Source organism: Pollicipes pollicipes, unplaced genomic scaffold, assembly GCF_011947565.3.
Source record: "Pollicipes pollicipes isolate AB1234 unplaced genomic scaffold, Ppol_2.1 Scaffold_5724;HRSCAF=6776_pilon_pilon_pilon, whole genome shotgun sequence".
Taxonomy (NCBI): domain Eukaryota; kingdom Metazoa; phylum Arthropoda; class Thecostraca; order Pollicipedomorpha; family Pollicipedidae; genus Pollicipes; species Pollicipes pollicipes.
Genome location: NW_023596746.1, coordinates 12,797,331 through 12,820,894, shown reverse-complemented (window position 1 = coordinate 12,820,894; position 23,564 = coordinate 12,797,331). Strand labels below are relative to the sequence as shown.

General features: G+C 59.9%; 1 protein-coding gene across 1 annotated transcript in view; it reads left to right on the top strand.

Moving 5' to 3' along the window:
* LOC119102686 (mucin-17-like) overlaps positions 1-21,687 on the top strand; it is a 29,813-nt gene extending 8,126 nt beyond the window's left edge. The window contains 19 exon segments of the mRNA XM_037226144.1: positions 1-4,771; positions 5,277-5,318; positions 6,024-6,143; positions 7,054-7,184; positions 11,286-12,887; positions 13,524-13,892; positions 14,094-14,270; positions 14,559-14,858; positions 15,125-15,626; positions 15,992-16,257; positions 16,398-16,536; positions 17,143-17,286; positions 17,683-17,916; positions 18,256-18,377; positions 18,686-18,931; positions 19,289-19,518; positions 19,801-19,927; positions 20,470-20,547; positions 20,930-21,687. Of these exon segments, the coding sequence (XP_037082039.1) occupies positions 1-4,771; positions 5,277-5,318; positions 6,024-6,143; positions 7,054-7,184; positions 11,286-12,887; positions 13,524-13,892; positions 14,094-14,270; positions 14,559-14,858; positions 15,125-15,626; positions 15,992-16,257; positions 16,398-16,536; positions 17,143-17,286; positions 17,683-17,916; positions 18,256-18,377; positions 18,686-18,931; positions 19,289-19,518; positions 19,801-19,927; positions 20,470-20,547; positions 20,930-21,043 (9,714 nt within the window). The 3' untranslated portion in view covers positions 21,044-21,687.
* The last annotated feature ends 1,877 nt before the right edge of the window (positions 21,688-23,564 follow it).

Genomic DNA, 23,564 nt, shown 5'->3' with positions numbered 1-23,564 from the left:
CCTCCGGTGATCAACAGGAGGTCTCTGGTGCGGGCGATGATGTGCAACCTGTGCCAACGCGTTCTGCGGGAGCAGTGGTTAGACGAGTCGTTGTTCGGAAAAGACGCCCATTCAAATCTAATGCGACACACACTGGAACTGATCCAAGGCGCCCGATCAAAGCCAGCGCAACTGTACCGGTTTCGACTGAGCGCTCAACAACCATCCGCCCTTCGCCTTCTAGACAAGGCCGAAGAAGATCCCAATAGAACCTTACCAACGTCAGCAACAGCGGCTTCTACAGATGGAGTTGAGCCTAGTTATGCCGAAAATTTACTGGACGACGAACCCGAAGATGTCGATATATCTGCCAATAAGAAAGTTAAAAAAGATGCAGCTGCATCTTCGCGGGAGACGGGAACAAGAGGGCGCAGAGTACGCGTCCGCACCCGCGTGGTTGGCAACATTGCTGCATCAAAGAAGACTGACCTTACAGAGAATGAAGCTACGCCAAAAGAAACAGATGAGAGCCACGAAAACAAAAATGAAACAGCAGCGTCTTCGAATGTATCCACACCGCTCTCTACTTTAGGCAACAGAAGGAGGGGTTTCTCTCGCGCACGATCCGTAAGCTCAACACAGACTAGCTCAAACACAGCTCGCTCCCAAACATCAGCGAGCCTAAGGAAGTCCTCTGATTTACGCGATGGCGGTGATGCCACCATCTCAGAACTCCCTGAGCCAGTAGCTGAACGTGTCACAACAGGACGTCGTCGAGTTCGGGTTCGCACTCGCGTTCTGGCACAGCAATCATCTACCACCACCTCCACGAGGCCCGACTCTGCTGACACCACTGACGAAGCAGGGCTGAAGGAGCTTGATGATGCTGAAGAGGAGTCAGACATCAAACCAACGCCACGCCCGGCTGCACGATCGTTCAGCCCCCCAAGGGCCTCCGTTCGCAACCGATCTCGTTCTCGTACCTCTGTTGCAAGCACTGTTATCGACGCCACCACAGATTCTTCCAGTGCAGAACGGCCCGATGAGGAGGGCCAGAACGCTGTTCCTGGTCCCAGAACTGTAAAACCCACGGCTCGTGGCACATCCAGAAGACGCCCTGAACGGCGTCGCACGACACTGTCAGGACGAAGAAGAGGCTCCGGAAGCAGACAGAGGCCTGCCCAAGCAGAGGTTTCCAATGCGAATGAAATTGACTCCGAAGTCGACCGAAATCAGTCCCAAGTGTCGCGGACACGGTCTAGAGTGTCTTCATCTCGGATAGGTTCCAGGAGGCGTGGCGGTCGCGCTAGAACTAGAGCACCGACAACATCCACCGCGCCCACAACTGAAGGAAGCCGAGACCCTCCAGGGAGCTCTGAGACAGACTCTATTAAAGCTGCGGAAGTTCCGACAGCGAGGAAAATTCAGGATAATGGAGAGGAGCGTCTAGGATTTAGCAATGATATCACGGGTGTCAGTAGTGTCGGCAGCGAGTTTCCGCAAGACAACCTCGCCGAAGAGGGGCCGGCCATACGGAAAGTGAAGAAGATCAGGAGAATCGTCACCGACCCCGCGTCGGATGTGCCGCCACAGGTTTCAGGCGTCGCAGTGACATCTGGATCAAATAGGTCCTCTCCATCTTTGGACCGCAGCAAAAAGGAAGGAGATATCAATGTAAGCACATCGTCTGTGGACAGAAACACTCAACGATTGAAAAGAAGACGCAAGATAGTTAGAACGGTCTTGGTGCCGGGTGAAGACAGGCCAACTAGTGTTGTTGGTGATCTAGAAAACACCTCGACTCAGACCTCAGCGCGAGCGACGGCAAGGGTGACACAAACAAACACTGTGGTGCGTCCAGCCACCTCTACTGTCGCCGACATCGCGTCACAGCGTGATGATGATGCCGCCGTTGATGGCGGCAGAGGCAGACTTCCTGCTAATGCCACGCGGAGACAGCGGGTAAGGGTGACGCGAACGCGGACTAGATTGCGCCCCACGGCTTCCCTTGGGACTTTGCCGACCGTAGCCACCTCGGAGCAGCGTCTTCCGAGTCCAGGCGCAGCAGCAGCCTCTCCATCTCGGGAGGGCGGCCGGCTGCGAGTGAGCCCCGGGAGACCGAGGCCGGCCGGCAGGTCACGCCAGGTGGTCACGAGGACCAGGATTCTATCCCAGCAACGGGACGATCAAGCTGAGATTGCTGACTCCACCGAGAGAGAACAAGCGACAACGGAGGACGCGTTGAGTGTTCTTGTGAACGGGGATGAGAGAGACAACAATAGAGTCGAATCATCTGTCGCGGACGAACAGGAGATCGGAGTCCCAGGTCGGGTGCAGAGAAAACGAATCCGAAAGCTAAAACGAAAGAAAATCGTGCGGGTGAAGGAAGAACCACTTAACGTTTCTGAGACTTCTGGTTTGGAAGAATCGACAGATCGTCCTTCTCGTCGTGGGGGTCGTCGTCGCGTTGTCAACCTCAGACGAAGGCTGCCTGCCACCACTACCAGCTCTCCACGCAGTGGAATAGAGGGGGATGGGTCAGCTTCTACTGACGAGGAGGCATCTGAACGATTTGTAACAACAACGCCCTCTCCCAGGAGAACCGCTCTTAGTTTGCTTCCTAGGAGGACGACTGAAGCGCCGGCATCTTCTCCTCCAACCTCTGATGCGGAAGATGACGCTGCAGATGCTGTGGCCGAAGGTGAAAGTCAGATCTCTGCCCCAGAAAGGGCTAAAGGCAGACTAAGAGCCACTGGCTTTAACGGCCGCCGTCGACCCATCCAAAGACCTACACAATCTGGTGTCTCTAGCCTGGTACAAGCCTCGACAGGGCGTGGATCGGCTGACAGGCGGAGTCGGTTCCGCCGTCCGGGACGTCCTAGGCAAGATCTTGTCCGGCCAGAAGATGACACCACCGTCACTGATGCCACTGCAGTAGTTGACGACTCCGACGAATCTGACGCCAAGCAGGAGACCACTACGACTATCTCCTCGGAGCAGACCAGACCCGGGCTCCGCTTCAGTGCACCCAGACCCTCCAGACCAGGCTCACGACCTACTCGGCCTCCACCTACACGTAGGCGAAGACCGCCTCAGCGTCCTCCCGCGGTTAGCATCGACGATGTGGGCCGGGCCGATAGCGACAAGAGCGCCGATGACGAGTCCGAAGTGTCAGACGCTGCTCCGGTACGTTTCCGAACTCGGCCGATCTTCTCGAGCGGTCGTCCGAGAGGCCGGCCGCCCACCACAGCTCCTCCTCAGACCACGACCGGCCGGGGCAGTCTCGCCAACAGATTCTCGGCCGGTCGGAGAGGCAGACCTGTGGTGCCCTCTCGTTCGCGGTTGGGTGCAGGCCGGCAGCCGCCCCGCGCCGGCTCTCGGCCGCTGGGGACAAGCCGGCCTCAGAACGCCCCCTCCGCGGAGAGCAGCGGGCGGGGTGGCTCTCGGGCGCTGGGGACAAGCCGGCCCCAGAACGCCCCCTCCGCGCAGGGCAGCGGGCGTCCTGACAGACCATCAGGGGACGAAGACAATGGGGAAAAGCTGGAAGAAGCCAAGTCATTCACAACCACCACAACACAGGCGCCTGCTACGGCAGCACGGCCTCCGTCAAGGCGCATTCCGTTCTTCCCTGGACTGGCTCGTGAGCGAGATAGAAGCAGGACTCGGCGACCATCCGTCAGCCAAGTCAGCACACCAAGCACCACGGCCAGAACAGAGCCGTCGACAGAAAGATCAAGTGCGGCAGACATCGATGATGAGTACCCGATTGATGATACTGAGGGGACTGCCGATGACGACGTCCTTGATTTCGAGTCGGACGACATTGCTTCGTCCAGCGCCGCAGAGGACTCCCCCAACGACGTGCTCCCAAGCAACGTGGTGTACCGGAAATTCAGCACGTTCTCGCTTGTGGAGATCCTCGGCGGTCGCCAAACTCTGACGCTGCCTGTATTGACTTCAACGCTGACGACGCTGGCGCCCTCAGACCTCCACCTGATCACCGACGCGCCGTGGCTGTTCGACGAGAGCGCGACATCTTCACGCACTCCGGCGGCGCGGCCGGCGCCCCCGGTCATCCGACTGACCTCCACGCGGCAGACTCTGGCTAGTGCCGCTCCGACTCGCCCCGGCGCACCCCCGAGTGGTCTGCAAACCGCCGATCGTGCCACACCCACGCTCCGACCCGTCCTCAGCACCGCACCCCGGAGCGGACCGACGTCGTCCAGAGGCGCAGCGATATCCACGGCAGCCGGAAGGCCGACGTCGGACGCCGTCACGACGACCAGGGACCAGAGACTGCTGTTCTCATCACGGCCTTCAGTCATCAGACGCCCAGTCGTGTCGGTTTCGAGTGATTTGTTGGAAGCGTCACGCGAAAAAGCGGTTTCAAATGGCGCAACGTCAGTTCCCAGAAGTGGTGTGTTGAGATTCTCAGAGGAGGTGGAAGATCGCGAAGATGATGTGGGTCGTGTAACTAGGCCTCCCGTTGGCCTTTTCGACCGGGAGAGTGAGGATGAAGAGAGCGCAACAACCACGGTACCACCTCATTCACCTATTGTAGACACTCGCAATCATGAAACGTTGGGTGACGCAGACAACGAATCGGTAGACGGTCTAGACCCGATCAAAGATTTCCCAGCCACATCCTCGGTCCGCACAAGGCATTCTCTCGCCTCCTCGTCTGTTAGGTCCTCCCGCCTTCGACCCCTGCCCTCGCCGACCCGATCGCCGGTCACACCACTGACCAGTTCGGGAACGGTGGTGATCTTCGCAGAGCTCGTCACCAGCCCAGGTGAGATTGCATGATGCTGGTCTTCTGTGCACACATGCTCTGAATATCTGAACACGTTGCCTTCACTTGCGTTTCCCTCGCTGTGTGCGTTGCTTTTCTATTTTGCACTGCCTGGTAATGCTGGAAGGCACATAATCTTTCGGCTGATTGATGTGATGTTTATGTCTGTGGCTTATAATTCAGATCAGCTGCTCTTAGGCAATGGGTGTTATTGAAACAATGTTTGCGTCATTTGTGAAATTGTCCTACAACGTAATTTTTACATGTGGTACAATTTCAGGCAAATTGTCATGCCATACCATTTCAAGCGGAATGCCATGTTGTGATACCAGTTCAGGCGGATTGCCATGCATAAATTCTGGCTGAAAAAACATCTGTCAAAATGCGATCAAAAAGGTTAAATTAAAAACAAAATTGAGACACCATTTTTAGCACGTTTATTCAAACGAGATGGAAATTTTCGACCCATGTAGAGCGACTTGTACCACTGTTTCCGTGATTTCAGTGATAAATCAGCGGGGACCTATCAGCATCTCCAGCCGACCCGGTGAGTATTTCTGCCACCCCGCTCGTGCTGCGGTTTCTCCCTCCTCGGGCCTGATCAGAGCGATCTCCATATATTCAGGCCCTGACGTGTAATCGCCAGTGAGAGGGACGCGATGCCTTGCGTCAGGATGGCTCCGGGTGAAAATATATTCAGCGGCGATTTCTCCTCGGCCAGCGCCGCGAGTCCGGCTAATTAAGCATGGCCCGGCGACTGGAGAGTGCCGTGTGGGAGGATGCCGCACGTCTATCAGTATTCAGCGGAGGCGCCGCCGCCCGCCCTGCGCGCGGGCCGAGTGGACGCCGACTGATTCGGCACGATGTAGAAACCGTCGAGAGCGCTCGTGCCGCGCGGCCGGCAGCGCGGCTCCGTTGTCCGCTGAGGGGCGCGGCCCGGGTCTCGCTCGACCTGTGACCGAGATGCTTGCGTCTTCCATCACCCGACTGCCACATCATGGCTGTGACAGATACACGCGGCACGTGGGAGGCTGGAAGCGTTCCACTTCACGAGAAAATCGCGTCGAATTAACTGCTCCAGATATCTGGCTGACAGAAGCCGCACAGTCGGCTACGCCGTTCCGTTTGCGGTGCTGATGCCCGCGCGCTGTCAAAATCCCCCGATGGGATTTTCACACCGCCTGTTTGCTGACCTGACACCCTCCGAGGATGGCACAGGATGACTGGCGTCTGACCCGTGACCTCGTTCCAGCTGTCAGTCAAGATGTAGCGCCTGAGGACGCAGGCCAGGTTCTGACCACTCCAGGCTCCGTGGTTGTCCCGGGCATTGCCACCAAACTCATGGAGAATGGCGTCCCGGTGCTCGTGGCAGGTGAGAGCTTCCGCACCGGTTTAAGAGACGCACAGCTAAACTTCTGCTCTCCCCCCCCCCCCTATATACTGCACTGCGATGGATTACCTCCACGTCCCCCCTCCCTCTCTCATCTGCCCGCGTGCCACAGGCCGACACTCGCATTGTAGCATTGTAGCATTCATTGGCTATCGCATGTAAGCATTCCCCCATTGGACGTTCCACCATGGTTTTGGAAGTATATCTGCAAAACTCACAGGCTTCATCAAAATGTGTTGGAAACGGACGGTATTTGAAGTAATGGAGTTACCTGCGGTGCTTTCTAGATTTAAGTCGTTAGTAGAGCAAAGTTAGAGCCATATATTATTGTGACACTAGATGCACCATAAATGGAGTGGTTGTTGAGTGAATACCCATCAATATTACTGCGTAATAATTTATACATATTGATATGTGTAATAAGTATTTATTAGTCGATGCTTTTCCGTTAAGGCTCTTTGATTTGTCATGCAAATTCATTGTTAGCGTGCATATTGAATTCTAGCGCTCGTCTTGCTTACTTTGCCCTGTTTCAAAAATTTGCATTTGTTCATATTCACTATGAGGAAATGACAGTGAATCCTCGAGCTCGATTCTCGGTATCTCCCCATCCCCCTCCCCACCCGTTCACCGCCGAGTTCTGGCCAAACACCGAAGGCGGTCCTTGGCTAGTCCTTGTTGGAAATGTGCATCATCCGCGGATGTGGGTCTGGCGACCGACAACATTTGATTACATGCATGCAACCCTCTGGCAACATGCATTGTCTAGGCCAATATGCATCTCTCAGCGCTTTCTTACCACACACGGGTCATGCTTTTTCGAGCCACCTACCCCGATCCAACTGCAGCAGAGTCCGGCTCAGGCCTCTAACCGAGTCTCCCGCCGCCGCAGAGGGGAAGCTGCCGCCCGAGCAGGTGGTCAGCAACGGCCAGGTGGTGCTGAACTCGGGCACGCTGACGCTGCCTCCCGTGTCGCTGAGTGACGTCATGTCCCTGTCTCCGAGCTCCGAGACCGACCCGGAGGTGAGAGGCTGCCGCCCACGGGCGCTGCCGCCGCTGCCAGCGGACACGCCGTTCAAGGGTGCGTCCTCGCGGTGTGGCTACTCAGATGCGGTGAGATTCGTTGGACAGGGCTGTCCCCGCGACGGCCACTAACACGACTGGCGATTTAGCGCGGTTGATTGGAGGCAACGCGTGGGTACGCACAGCTGGTGAGAAGACAAGTCGGCAAAACACTTTACAATGGATGGCCGTGAAACACGGTGTAAGATATAACGAAACCGACTTACCGAACAGACTGAAACGGAGTCATAAACGTCAGGAAAGCTTGCATAAGCGCTAGCGACGCGTGGAGGCTGGCGACCGTCACGCCCTGACCTCGCTCACACGTCAACTCGGGCACTGTCACCGGTCAACATCGCCACCACTTCTGGACGGCCCGCCGGCAAAGCTGGACTGTGCGAGCCGTGATCAAAAGCCGATAGGTTGGGTCGGGCCGCGCCGACCAAGTGTTGTCAAATGACCGGCGGCGGGTATCATCCACGGGCCGCCGCCCGGTGGCCCAATGTGCCAATGGTTAGAGGCAGATATGACTCCCTGCGGGGAGCACAGGCAGCCAGAGCAGTGGATCGCACAAACGTATCTCAAAACAAGTTGTAACGCGGAACAAAATTTTGCTTCTGATATATCTCGTGCTCATGACCGCAATTAGGTGAGTTAATCAACCTTGCTCAAGTTGCGCGCTTCCATCCCTTCCTGCCCACATGTTCGGAATAAAACATTTGTCGGCGTGAAACAAACACGGAAACCACCTGACCCAGTTCATGGCTTACTTGGCTATCCAGTTCGCTGCAGTAAAGCTTCTTAGTGCGGTCCGGCTTATTAACCCAGCCGCTGCCTCACGCTAATCCCGACCCAACTAAACGGCATGACACCGTGCAGTCGCGCGCTAACTGACCGCCGATAACGCACTAACCGCTGGGTTGCGGGGTGAGCCGCCTCCGCGCCCTGACCCGGCTGCGGCCTGTTCTAGCTACGGCCGGCCGGCGGCGCGGCCGCCCTCCTAACAAAGACCTACCTAACCACGGTGACGCTGCTGTCGAGCCGGTGGGCCGGCGCCGGCTCGCTCGTGACCGACACCCGCCGCCGCACCGAGGCTCTGGTGGTGACCGAGCTGCCGGCGGCCGCCCGGTTCGCGGCCGCGCCCCAGGTAAGGGCCGCGCACGGCGCCGGCTCCGGCTCCGGTTCCGGCTACGGCTCCGGCTCCGGCTCCGGCGCCGGCTCCGGCCCGGGCGCGACCCCGATGCACGAGGTGTGGAGGGTGGGGCGACGGGGCCAGCTCGGCTCGGCGCGGCCAGCATGCGAAAGCGCCCGCCGGGCGCTGATTTACATATGAGCTCTCGCCGGCCGACGTCGGTGAAAACGATTGGTTTGCCGCGCCGGGCCGGAGCTGGTAGACGTCGCAGGGTGCGATGATGGAGTTCCAGTGAGCTGGACGATGCTGGCGCAGCGAATGACTACGGTGAGGCTTCGAGATGAGGGTCCCGCAGAGGTGGCGGAAGGTCGACACTGCCGCACGCTGGTGGTGGGTCGGTACTGCAGAGCCCTGGTAGAGGGTCGGCATTGCACGGGGCGAATGCCAAACCGGCGCTGACCCAGCGCCGTTCCGAGTGGTCGCTGTGCAGCGGCGGTCTGGCCTCCTGCGCGGGCCCCCTGCAGCCAGTTGACACCATTTCAGGCGCAGTCTGCCCTGCCTGGGAACTGGCCTGGACTCGGCTCACGACACTCACGCAGCGCTCGGGCGAAGATACACAACACACACACACACACACACACACACACACACACACACACACACACACACACACACACACACACACACACACACACACACACACACACACACACACACACACACACACACACACACACACACACACACACACACACACACACACACACGCACACACACACACACACACACACACACACACACACACACACACACACACACACACACACACACACACACACACACACACACACACACACACACACACACACACACACACACACACACACACACACACACACGCACGCACGCACGCACGCACGCACGCACGCACGCACGCACGCACGCACGCACGCACGCACGCACGCACGCACGCACGCACGCACGCACGCACGCACGCACGCACGCACACACACACACACACACACACACACACACACACACAACACGCACACCACACGCTCGCTGCGACATATTACATGCCAGCAAGTGGTCACGGACCACGCACCTAGGAGAAACGTATCCTTATGATCACACATAAAACCCAGTGCCTTCATCATATGAAGGCGAATACAAGCCCGGTGCTCTGCTGCGTCAATCGATGCCGCGGACCGTTTTACGTGGAGGATCTCGAATGGATATCATATATTGCCGTCTGATAGTGAGATATCGCAAGTTACGATTTCTCAAGGCTCCCAGGCCGGCTTGTGCTGCGAGTTACAATGGCTGGTTTGAATCTGCCACACAGTATTTCCTGATGCTACCTTGTCTGTCTCACACAAGGTACTGCAGAACCCTGGTCAATGTACTGCAGAAACTACCCCCCCCCCCCCCAATAACTGACCAGGGTATGACCAGTCTAACCCAACGACCAACAGCTTTACATCCCCCACTCCACGGATATGACCCTGCGCGCCGTTGTGAGTGTCCCAGCCGGCCGGCTCAGTCATGACACGTGCCCGCGTTTCGGTCGTTGACCGCCGCCGTCCGCTGGTTGCACCAGCCATCCACTGACCAAGCCGGCCCATATGGGGGGGGGGGGGGGAGGGAGGGCAAGGAGGCCGTGCTGGTTTGACCACACGACTTCAGGAAGTGGCGACGGACCTGCCATCCGCTGGTCAGGTCGGCCCATGTGGATGTGGGGGGGGGAGGGGAGGAGGCCGTGTTGGTTTGACCGCGCGGTCCCGGGAAGCGGCGACGGACCAGCCATTCGCTGACCAGGCCGGCCACATGTATATGTGGGTGGATGGGGAGGCCGAGCTGGTATGACCACGCGGCTCCCGGAAGTGACGGCGGACCAGCTTTCTGCCAGCCCGGCGGCGGGAACCGGTCCCGCTCGCCGTTGCACGCCGCCGGTATTTGACCTACTGCCCGGACCGGGACGACTTTTGCTCGGCGGTACGTGAGACCAGGATCATCTGGCGGATGGCCTTTACCGAGAAAAATCTATATATTTATGGCCTTTGTGCGAGACGGCACTCGGTCGTCCGGCAGCGGGCAAGCGGGCTAGCATTCAGCCGTCCGGCAGCGGGCAAGCGGGCTAGCATTCAGCCGTCCGGCAGCGGGTCAGCGGGTTGGCATTCGGTCGTCCGGCAGCGGGCAAGCGGGATTCGGACGTCCGGCAGCGGGTCAGAGGGTCAGCATTCGGTCGTCCGGCAGCGGGCAAGCGGGTTGTGAACAGACTTCGGGGTCAGAGCTCTTTTCTGTGTCGGAGAAATTATGCACTATACTGAATATGTGCTAAAAGTGCACTTCTGTTATATGCTGTGCGCAACAAAATGTGCTAGGGACTGATGGCTTGCGTGGGCTTGGAGCGGTCTACTATTTCAATCTGGCAACCCCCATTTAAGGGTTATTTTTCGTGCACTCATCTCGTTTTGTAATTGACCGCCGAGTCGATGCTTTCCGTTGGGCACATGCCGCGATTATGGGAGGCGTGCATCATTATCTCCAGTGCAGAGGTGTCCTTTAGGGCACAGAACGGTGGCATCCACCACACTGCATGGGATGAGCGCGTGCTGCATTGTCATGCCTGCACCGGCGCACAAGCTCGACAGCTCATTACTTGGGGTCCAGGTGACACCGGTTCATACAGCGGAGTTTGGTCCGCCATTGGCTATTGCTCTATCATAAATGGGTATTTTCTAAAAACATTTTAAGTGCATCGCCGGATTTCCTAACTCCTTAATACAGTAGCACGGAACGTCCTTGGCGTCATGTTGATTATCCCGATATTGGGCGATGCCACCTGCACACAAGCTGAGCCAGCAAGTAAACATCCTACAACTGAGCCGTACAACCTGTACTAGCGGAGCGTGGCCTGTCTGTTTCAGCTGGGCACGCGCGGCACCGAGGGCTTCGACTCGCGTTTCTACCGCACGCACACCTACTTCACCACCTTCACCTTCCTGAACCACTTCAAGGAGGGCGACCGATCGGTGGTGTTGACATCGCGTGAGACGGTGTCCAACGTGCTGACGTTACCGGCCGCCGTCACCACGCCCTCCTCGACGCGCTTCCAAACGGAGACGTATCTCAGCACCTACACGTACTTCAGGACGACGACGCGCGGCAACCGCGAGCACGTGACCTCCACGCAGGAGGTTGTGACGCAAATCGTGGTGACGGAGGCTCCGGCCGCGCCGCCGCTCGTCGCGCCGACCTCCCGCTCGCTGCTCTACACCAAGACGTACCTGTCGACAGTGACCCTCTTCGACACGGCCGTCGTGTCGGGCACGCAGGTGCTGGTCAGCACCACCAGCGTCATCCGCGACGTGGCCGTCGAGACGTCCTACATAGCGGCCGTGCGACCGACGGCAACCAGGCCCGTCATCCAGGCGACGGTGGCGCCGGCTCCGCGGCCCGCCGCCCGGCCGCCGCCAGTCGTCGACCCCAGCTTGCTGCCGGTCGGCGAGCAGGACGAGATCCACGTGGTGGCCACCAAAACGTTCTACACGACCAGCACTTTCTACACCACGCTGCTGGAGGGCAGCTCGACCGTGGTGCGCACGCGCACAGAGGTCACCTCCCGCCTGCAGACCGAGAAAGTGACGACGCGACTTGACTCGTGGCACCTGAGCTCGCTGCGCAGCTCGTTCGTCGGGCCGGCGGCGACGTCCACCACCGCATCGTCGCTGCTAACGCCGCTGGTGACGGCGGAGTCGGTGGCGGCGCCCGTTGAGTCGCAGCCGACACCCAGTCGAAGCGGGACGCCGCCACAGCCCTCTCCGGTGGTGGCCAGCCCGGTGCCCGCGCCGCCGCTGGGCGGCGAAGACAGCGACCAGACGTCAACGACGCAGGAGGAGCCCAGTCAGAGCGTGAAGACCACGCCGTCGCCGGCGACACCGACAACCCCCTCCGAGACTCCGTCACCGCCCGAGAGCGCCGCGCAGTCGGTGACCGCGTCCTCGGAGCCGGCCGGCGACGAGGCGACGACGGCGGCCGCTGAGTCGCAGCCGGCGGCCGCCGACACGCCGACCGGCGCCGCATCGCTGGTGTCGACCACCACGTCAGTGAGCCCCGTCACGCCCAGCACGACGACCGCGGCGCCCTCAGGCGGCCTCGACTCGTCCGAGTCGACGGCCGCCAGCCTAGGCAACCTGGCCGGCAGCCTGCTGGGACTGAGCGGGCTGGGTGCAGCCGGTCTGGGCGGCCTCAGCTCAATGGTGGACACGGCTGCTGGCCTCTTCCGCAACGTGCTGCCGGTGGCCGTGCGGCGCGACGGCTCTTCCGGCGTGCCGCCCGACTCGCGCCCGCCGCCGGCCGTGCACGTGCAGCAGCGCAACCCGGCCTTCATCCCGGTCGGTGGCGTGGCGGCGAGTCTACGGAACCAGCAACTGGCGACGGCCGCGCCCGGTGGTGGCTTCTTGGCCGTCATGGGGCCCGAGGGCGAGATGATCCGGCTGCGCGGCGTGCCCAACGGCGGCGCGCCGCAGCGGCCGCCGCCGGGCCTGCAGGAGAGCCTGCCGCCGCCGCAGCGCTCGGGCGTGCCCGTGCGACGTGCCGACCGACCGCGCCGGCCGGCCGGGCAGCCGCTGCGAGGCGACGGCGCGCCGCCGTTCCGCGGCGACGCGCCACGCCGGCCGCCGCGGCCGGTGCGACCCAACCGACGGCAGCAGCACGTGGCGAGGCCCAACGGTTTCATCGCCGTGTTTCCGGGTCAGCGCGAGCAGCCGCCCCGCCGGCCGCCGCCGGCTGACGGCTTTGTGCAGCTGCAGCGCATCGAGAACCAGCCGGGCCAGCCGTTCCAGATTCGCGTGCGACCGGCGGCCGGGCAGCCGGGCGGCCGGCGCCCGCCGCGGCCGGGCCTGGCACCACCGCGGCCCGACATCGAACGCTTCAGGCCCGGCGACGCCGAGCGCAGGCCGTTCCCAAGCGGCGGCGTGCTCGCCGAGCTCGGTCGGCCGGCCGGCGCGCCGTCAACACGCGTGCACGTCTCCATCACGAGCGGCGCAGAGACGCAGTTTGTGCGGCCGAGCGCGGCCAGCCCACAGGACCGGCTGACGGCCGTGCCGCCGCGCCGGCCCGTTGTCGTGGTCGGCGCGACGTCGCTGCCCGGCTTCGCTGGCCAGGAATTCCTGGAGACGCGGCGAGCAGACGCCCCGCCGGTGCGGCCAGCAGGGCGGCCACCCGCCTACGTGGAGGCCGAGTTCGCCGACCAACAGACCGTCGACGACCAGGATTACGCCGCCAGCGTTCAGGGTCCGTTCGGCACTGGACAGCTGACGTACTTCGACAGCGCCGACGCCGGGTTCGTGCCCGACCAGGGCTTGCGTCCGCCCCTGGCGTCGCCGAGCGCGGAGACCGCACAGGACGCCGAGAACGCACTGACAGGTCAGGTGTTCTGGTCACAGCGGCCCGTGTCGACATCCACGCTGCACACGATCGCCTCGCTGGAGGGCGACAACCGGATTGTAGGCACCAACGTGTTCGCCAACGTGGTGCCCATCACCACTCAGCCAGCGGTCATCAGCTTCCCGCCCAACACCGACCGGCCGCGACCGCCGCCGCGCGCACCGCTGCTGCCGTCCGCCCCGTCCGCTGCCGCCCCGCCGCTGACGACAAGACCCAGTCCACCGGCATCGTCCGAGTCACCACCGCCACCACCGGCTCGGGCGTCGGCGCCTGGCTTTACGTACCAGCCGACGGAGGAGGCGCCGCCCTCGGAGTCGCCCAGCATCCCGGTGGTAGACCTGGAGCTGGAGCCCTCGACGGAGCGAGTCCGGGTGGCACAGCGAGGGGACCTGACGTCTGGCAGCATCTCCGGCGACGACGAGAACGACAAGATCAACTTCATCGTGTCGTCGAGCTTCGAGCCGGTGGCGGCGACTTCATCGCGCGCCACGCCGCGCACGCCGTCACTGACGTCGAGCCGGCGGCCGACGCGGCTTGCCGACCGCATCCGCCAGACGCTGCTGGCGTCGCTGAGCAGCGCCGCCGCTGCCGCCGCTGCCTCCTCCTCCTCCTCCTCCTCCTCACCTTCTTCCTCCTCCTCCTCCGCCGCAGCCGCCGCCGCCGCCGCCGCCGCCGCCGCCGCCGCCTCCTCCACCGCCGCCTCCGCCGCAGCCGTCGCTTCCGCCGCCGCCGCCGCCGCCGCCGCGTCCGCCGCCGCCACCACGCCGAGCGTGCGCGTCGGCTCGGCGACGTCGATCCTCGGGCCGGACGTGCGCACGCTGAGGCCGGACACGCGCGTCACCAGCCAGCACAGCAGCTCGGCAACTGTGATCCACGGCGAGTCGACCGTGTTCGGCGGCCTGTTCACGCGGCCGCCGCTGCCCGTGGAGAACGTGCACGACATCACCGAGATTGTGCACGGCACCGGTCGGCAGTCCGTCACCAAGTACATCACGCGAACCGAGCAGTTCACTCGCACAGTCACCGCCACCAAGACCGACATCCGCTTCGAGGTAAGTTGTCCGGGGCACGGCTGCTGTCAGTCCCGAGACCCATGAGAGAGTTTTTAAGACTAAGTAAAGCGGAAAGGTTCTTGAGTCACCGTGTCCGTCTTAGATATGTGGCAGCTGATGCAGGAGGTTGCTGCCCTGCATGCTTTATGTCGGTATGCCCGTTGTGTTCTTAAAGGGTACAGGTTCCAAAAGCAATTTAAAACAAGTGCTGATCTACCTATGTGGTCTTTTTCGCTTTCCCCTGACTCATCTGTTCGGATTTTCAGGGGAGCTCCGTGGTGACCAGCACCAAGGTTATCACCAGCACCCTGCCGCCCATCACCATCGTGTCCACGGTGATCGGCACGTCCACGCAGGTCCACACACTCAACACGGCCACGCCCACGCGTGTGCAGCTGCTGTCAACAGCGACGCGCCTTCCGGCTCCCGCAGCGCCGCGCGCGCCGCCGCCGGAGCCGCCACGGGAGCCGCCGCGGGAGCGGGAGCGGGAGCGGGAGCAGATCGCCATCGCTGGCGTGTACGTGCCCGACTCGATCGAGCTCGGAGACATACGCAAGGGCGTCGACGACGACAACGAGGTGAACCGGGTGGTCATCAGCCCAGGCGTCGGCCAGCAGATCGTGGTGGAGCAGAGCGAGGCGGTGGCCACGCGCTGCGAGCGGCCGTGCCTGCCGGCTATCTTCGAGACGTGTCGGCGCGTGGGCGGCGCGTACCGCTGCGCCTGCCGGCCCGGCTACTCGCGCGCCCGCGAGCAGGATCCCTGCGAACGTGAGTGGACGGCACAGCTGAGCTGAGGGCGGCCAGGTACTGGTGACGGGATCATGGCGTAGGCGGCGATGAAGAGGATAGGGAGGCAACGGCCTCAACCTGAGGTTTCTTTAGGAGTGACATTCTTACTATATGTACAATGCGCCGTGTACCAAAAGTATACCTTGCTTTCACAACATGAACATCTTAAAACGCCTGGTGTGGGTAGAAGCGTCTCCTCAGCAGGATGCTCACCAAGGTAACGTCTTCCTCGCCTCGTCTGTTGCCCAACTGGCTCGTGATGGCTAAAGCGCCCCTCCGTCGCGCCCTGCACCGCGCAAACTGAGTCGGGTCACTCCCGGGACTGACAGCCTCCTCCGCCGCAGCGACTCTCACCTACCGCCTGCACGTGCTGCTGGACCGCGTCAACGACATCCCGCTGTCCTTCCGGCCGCCGTTCGCCGACCGCGACTCGAGCGAGTTCGGGCAGATGGCGCGACTCACCGAGGCCGGTCTGGGCGAGGCGCTGGGCGCCACTCCCCTCGCGGACCGCCTGCACACCACCCAGCTGATGGGCTTCAAGCCGACGCGCGCCGCCGGAGAGCACGGCAGACCGCGCCTCGACGGCCTGATGGCCGAGATCATGGTACAGGTGAGGCACACCAGCTACCAGCTACGGGTTTCGGCGCTAGAAGCAATCGCGCTGCATTGTGCACCTGGTTTTGCATTGCGTCCGTGCACCGGTGCACGCAGTGAGTCATGGAGTTTCACGCTCAATTCTCTGTTCGCTAGGTGTCGGACCGAGAGAAGCAGTCGCTGGACAAGGCCGTGCTGCAGGACACGGTACAGGAGGCGCTCCGCAGCACCAACTACTCACTGGGCGGCCAGCAGGTGGTCGTGTCCAGGCACACGGACGCCATCACAGCGCTTGGTGAGCTCCCGGCGCGGACAGACGACTGAAGGGGGGAGGGGGGGGGGAGAGGGTAAGACGCTCTGACTTTATGGCTGTGGAGAGCCAGCTCTGCGTTACAAGTCCATCTGAACATTTGAAGCACGTTTTGTGGGAACGTGGGATGAAGTATAGCTCAGTCGGGGAAGATGATAATTGGCAAGCAAAAGCCATAGCGGCTTGCATGCTTATTATGCCGTTGATCTTCCGAGCAATTATCAGCAACACACAAAAACGCGCATCGCGTCGACAGCATGAGTTGTCTTCTAAAATTTTTGTTTCTTCGCCCTCATAAAACAACGATAGATACCCGAAAAGAATGCCTTGCTTAATGACGAGCTCGATGACTTGTCTACGGTTCGGAGCCGTGCCCATCACTAATAACACTGCCTCTCCGGCTCGGAGCCATGCCCATCACTAGTGGCACTGTCTCTCCGGCTCGGAGCCATGCCCATCACTAGTGGCACTGTCTCTCCGGCTCGGAGCCATGCCCATCACTAGTGGTACTGTCTCTCCGGCTCGGAGCCATGCCCATCACTAGTAACACTGGCCAGTCAGCCCAGTAACGCTGCGTTGACGCACTCGCAGACTTTGACGAGTGCCAGGAGGCCGACTACAACGACTGCCACGCCTACGCCTTCTGCTACAACCTGGTGGGCACGTTCACCTGCAGCTGCAAGGACGGCATGGTCGACATGAACGTCAACGAATCGCCAGGTCGAGCCTGCTCAGGTCCGTTTACAGGACGCGATGGAAAGTCTGTCAGTTGACACTCAGGCGTGCTATGACCGTTGTCCACGAGTCATGGCGCAACATCTTGAGTTGACCCAGGACAGCTTCCAATAGTTACAACCCAGGGGTCATGATCATGTTCGTGTCTGAACTGGGCTGACGGATGTTCGGCAGCACGGCTCGCTGCTGGCCGCCTGCCGTCCTCAGCAGTCCGCCCATGACCATTCCTCTCCATGCCTCCCGCCGTGTGTCCATCCCTTGACTCCCCCTCACCGTGCGTCTCCCCCGTGACTCCCCCTCACCGTGCGTCCCTCCCTTGACTCTCCTCGCCGTGCGTCCCTCCCGTGATTCCCCCTCGCCGTGTGTCCCCCTGTGACCGCCCTCCCGCGTCCGCAGCTGAGTCGGCCGGCTGCAAGGAGTGCAGCTACAGCGGCGAGTGTTACACTCGGGATGATGGCGCCACCGGCTGCCGTTGCCACCGCTGGTACGCCGGCAACCGATGCCAGATCAACCTGCGTGTGCTCCTCATCGCGCTCGTCACCGTGGGCGCTGTGCTCGCGCTCATGCTGTGCGCGTGCTGCTTCCTCTGCTGCCGCCGCAAGGGGCGCAGTCACGTGGCGCCACCACTCGGTAAGTGGGGGACTCCGGAGCGATAGCGGCAGAGGGTGCCACGCGGAGAAACAACCGGCTAATCTTCTGAAAATGCTGTGTAGCTAGGGCCTGGTGTGGCGTCATCTTGAACGTGTTGCTAATATCAGCGCGGCTCTCGCATGCCACGGAAATTCCTAACAGGGAACATCAGGGGGCTCGACGGTATTCCACTGTAAAACAGCTTAGACCTCACAGTGTAGGCAATCAAAGCCTTTGCCGCGGACATCGCGGAGAACCTCCGTCGAGGATCAGTGCTGCTGCTGTGCGCGGCCTGCAGCTGACGCCAGCTGTAACCGCTGATTGCACCTGTTCCGCCAGTGTTCACCGGTCCGGCCGGCTTCCTGCGACACCGCGGCACCAGTCTGCACAACCCGGTCATCGAGCGACGAGCCATGCTGGACAGCAGCAGCGACACCAGCGCCGCCAGCCCGCCTCGTCGGGTACGTCAGACGCGCCGTCCGGGTCGGCTGATTACCGCACGGGCTGGCGGGGATTGAGGGGACGCTCACGGGCCTCAGCCAGGTGCCAGAAGCATTTGCTGAACCTAACTTATGCTGTTACAGCAGGCGAATGCTTGAGCTGTTCCTATTGCTCCTTTATGTAATATCTCATAAATTCATTGGCTTCAGAACCACTAGATCACCTCTGTCACGGCTGCTCTGGCCACTTCCCAGCCGGTCACCTCCGCCCCGGTAGTCTGCACGCTTCCCTGTCGTGCGCCTCTTTCACGGCCGTTACCTGCGGGCAGGTCCCGGCGCCGGCCGGCGCGAGGCGGGCACCGGCGCCGGCGCCGCCGCCCTCCATGGGTGGCCGGAGCCGGCGCTCGGGCCGCACCAACCCCAGCTTCCAAGAGGACCGCAGCATGGCGAGCACGGGCGTGCGGCCGGCCGTCTTCATCCCGCGTGCCAAGCACAAGCACCCGCGGCCGGCTAGCGCCGGCTCGTCGGCGGTGCGGGTCGGCGCCGACGGCTCTGCCGACCTGCGCAGCACGCAGGTGAGCGGCGACGCGGCCGACGGGCTCGGGTGCCACAGACGGCCGATGGTGGAGAGTCGCTGGGAACGGGTTCTGCCGGGCTTCTGATGTTAGAGGACAATGTTGCACGTTGTTGGGGGGGAGGGGGGGAGAGGGGCATTCGTCTAGTCTTCATGGAGGAGCTAACACTTATCTGGTTTCCAAATTTCATAATTCTAACGGGATGGGATTTCACACTTGCACAGCGCACTTTCTCACTCTCTATTTGTTGCAAGGCACACTCTGCGGCAAGCATCGCTAAGGCCGTGTCTCTCCCAATCCAGTCCTTGCCCGTGTTGCTCAACCAGCACCTGACCGCCTGTTTGTGGCGGCCCGCAGAGCCGGCTCCTGAGCGTGCTGGAGCCGGGGCCGCGCGGCCGGCCGCGAGCCGGCACCTTCACATCGCAGCGCACGGCACGCAGCGTGAGCAGCGGCCGCCGCGGCCGCCGGGAAGAGGTCAGCCACCACCCGACCGGGCGGAGTCGCAGCTCGGACAACCTCAGTCAGCGCGGGGCCGACTCGCTGGCAGACCCGGCCGACTACGGCTCTCACAACTTCTTCCGCGAGAGGTCAGCTGGTCGGCGTGGCGCAGGAGACCCCGCCGGCCCGGCGACACCGCGCAGTGCGATGTTCTGCGCTCGCTCTGTCCAGTTCTCTATACGCGATTTGATTTTTCTGGGCCAATATCAGAGAGCGACGCTCACAAGTATTGGAAAGCGACGTGCTAATTCATGTTCCGCGATATTCTAGGCTACTGCTATTTTCATACCGCGGATGTCCGCATCAGCAAGTCGACATGCCGAGAGGTCGCCTGCAGGCTCGTTTCCTGACGCCGTCCCGATTTCCCGCAGGACGATGTCGGAGGCTCGATCGTTTGACGAGACGACGATCCGGCCAAGCGTTCGCAGCATGCGGGGCTTCGGCACGCAGTGCAGTCGGCTGAGCTCCAGAGCGCTCAGCTCCAATATGTTCACATACGTGAGTGTTCCACTCAGCGTCACCAGTCAGGCTGAGCCTCAGAGCGCTCAGCTCCAATATGTTCACATACGTGAGTGTCCCACTCGGCCTCACCGGTCGGGCTGAGCTCCAGAGCGCTCAGCTCCAATATGTTCACATACAAGAGTGTCCCAATCAGCGTCACCAGTCAGGCGTCGTGACGACGCACATCGGTGCCGTGCGAGCTCAGATAGCAGCTGGTAGATGCTGAGTGGTCTCCAGTCACGTGGTGATGTTAGCTGTTCTGACTACCATTGATGCAACCAGCGTGGTGTTGATCCATCACATAGTGTTGATCCATCGCGTGGTGTTGATCCATCGCGTGGTGTTGATCCATCCATACAGGCCTCTGCGCCACGAATGAAGCGACTCGCGGCTTCGTTCGTTCGGTCGTTCGCGAAGCCGTTGTACCCACGAGTGTGATCACACTCACACTGATGAATCTGGGAGCCCTCCTGGTGGCGGGGTTGAAATACCATATACTGTCGATGATTATCAATTACAAAATACGATTTCCTTGCCAGGATCATCACACTATGGCGGAGCGGGATGCAGCATCCACCTTCGTCATGCCGGAAACGCAGCTGTTCCGGCCCGCGGCGGTATGTGCAAACACCACTCTGAATATATTAAGTGAATGAGATCGATGTTTAAGTTTGCATCACTTGATCCATGCACGTGAAAGACCTGATACCGCTGCAAGGTCGGCAATATTACTTTTGAGGTGATCTGGAATGCGAGGCGGTGTTTCACTCCCTTTGGACCACATTTTTTAGAAATCTCGCCAGCATCTAAGAAATCACCATAGTGTGATTGTTTGCGTATGATGATTAATAAGACAGCAGGCTGTGAGCAACATATTCTGTAACACTGAGTACAGCATCCAGCCGATGCCGCCTCGCGCACCTGGCTGGCCATGCCGCAGCTGCTCACACCACGACAAGCGGACGGCGGGCCGGCGGCTGACGCTCCGTCTCGTTGCAGGACTCGGACGCCCAGTCCGAGTTCAGCCTGGCGGACGACTTCCCGCAGATCCACGCGTCAGGGCGCGGCTCCAGACCGCCATCAGCCACCGGTAGCCGGCGTGGTCTGCGGTGAGGCCAGCGCCACCTGCCGGCCCGATCGGCCTGACATCTACCGGCGCACTATTTATTGACGTGTGTGAGTCGCGCAGCCCGGCCGAGGTGCCGCGGCGTTTGCCGGCGCGAAAAAGGTCAAACAGGGAGGAAGGGGAACGGTGTGCACGTCCCACTCCTGTTCGCTTTAAGTTGTTATCGTTATTCTGTATTCCTATTGTGTTGGAATGTCCGTTGACGAGCCCACATTGATTCGCACTCTGAACTTGCGGTGCTTGTGAAATACTTGCTCAAGAGTGCTGTCCCCTTCTCCTCAGCGGAATGACAGGAATTGTTAGCTGTAGACTACATGTAGAATGATGCGAGTCGATTTGTACATACCTCTGAAGTCAGAAAACGGAGCAATGCTCCGTAAGTAAGAGAACATAATACGTGCGTGATTGTCGTGTAGCTCCGAGTATTGTGATTGTGCCAAACGAGGGCGGTGTTTCCGTGCGACCAGCAGCCGTATGGACGGCTATGCACTGACCGATGTAAATACTCAATAGCCACGATGCATATAGGCCAAGTCAGGACACGAACTGAATTCATGAGATCGGTGATGGGACTAAATCGTGAGAAGGATGTGTGCAATGATTTCAGAATATATCGATATGTAGCTTTGGACTTTGTGAATTTGACAATCAAGGACACATTGTGCAAAGGGATTGCTCACCTGATCTACACGAAGCTCTGGAGCTTAGTTATCCCCATCACGCGCCATCACAACCATCACGGCCCATCACATTCTCGCACGAGCGAAGCTGCGGGCTCGGCGCGGTAAACCGGATGTCCGCGGCGCCACACGTGGGCCGCCCGCGGGCCACACGCGCCGGTCGACCGCCGGCCATATCTGAGGCAGGATTGCGCCTCCCCCCCCCCTCCCCCGAACGGGGGGCCGGGTGTGGCTTGTGCAGACTGCAACGCCGGCGCTGGTGTGCTCGCACGTGAAGATTGCAAACGCACGTGCTTAAATTTATTTCATGACGTTTTTGGTGCTCGGTTCTGAGAACAGCATGAGATTTCCGGGTGAACACTACCCTGAAAAGACCTAGGCCAATACCGTGTACTCTCTGATCACATGATGGCTGCGTATGTGAATTAGAGCTCTGTTTGTCGTATACAAACACAAAAACTGCACAAAAACACTCACAAAGTTGCATTATTTGAAGACATAGAAATTGACCCCACTTCAGGTCACTCGCCTTGCCATTTTCGAGAAGTCTGAAAAATGAAACCTGTAGGTACTATCACGTTTAATTACTATAGCATGTTTGAAGAATGTCAAATAATATGCAACAAAGTGATATGTGGCCAAAGTTGTTTAGGGTTGATCTCTTTTACCTGACCTATGTCACTGACCTTGGTAGATGACAGCTTTGATTTGCTAAAAAGTATATCAAATTGATAGAACAAGAGGCACGGAAAAAATGGTGTTGGTGCAAGCGTTCTTTACTGAGCTGTGTCCGAAAAGCGTAAGGGGAAGTCAACTCTCGCCGGCAGGGCGCGGGTTAGCGGGCCTGTCTAACCATTCAGGGACCATTTGAACCCCCAGGCAATTATTCAGACGCAGACATTTTTTTTTCTGGCTGCTCAGGGTCCGAACCGTCTTGCCGAATGGGCGGAACAACGCGCAAAAGCCGTCCTTAAGCCTGCAGCTTGAAACGGCTCTCGCAAATCTCAATCTGGCACTACCAAACACGGCTCCAGATCATGAAACTGAGCCCTTCTGTCAGCAGGGTGTTCAAAATGAAGGTTACCTTCTGCCTGAAACGAAAAGTAACGGAACGCCCACAGAACTTCAAGCCGCGTTTAGCAAGCATCGTGCATTACACCGCATGCAAACGGGTCACGGGTCAAAACGCATCCACAAGGAAGGCATGAACTGCACGTGGCAGGCGTTGAGCTTTTCAATAGTCTCCGAGACAAAACATCCATTTTCAAAGCCGGAGCTATGACCATTCTAATTACAGCTACGATTGAATTGCGGGAAAAGCGCACTTACATGATTATCTGCTCCGACTCCAAGTCGGTTTTGCAATCAATCAGTGACACAGCTGATCAAAAGCACCACGTCGTTGACGCCATTGAGAAAGCGGTGCAGAAGCAACGTTCGGATAATACCTATCTCCGATACTTCGAAGACAGATATATTCAAAGACGGGAAATATGCATGTTGCGTGCACAACCGTTACGTCTGCGTACGGCATACATGGCAACAGAATTGCGTCAACGGCTGCTGCAGTGGAAAGGCTTGCCAACAAGTGGCGCCGCCTCGTTGTGTGGTCGCTAATGGAGTTATTTTGGACTCGTTTGCTCTGGATGCCAGATAACGCGGCAAGTGGCGCTGGGTTTGACGTGCGCTATTAGAAGTCTGCTTCAACAGCGGCGACAATGGGAACAGCTCTGTTAAAACAGATATGTTTCCTTCTTTGTAACTTCCCTGTCACCATAATATAACATCCATGGAATAAATTAGCTGCGGTTTTCGTGCTGCGTCATTC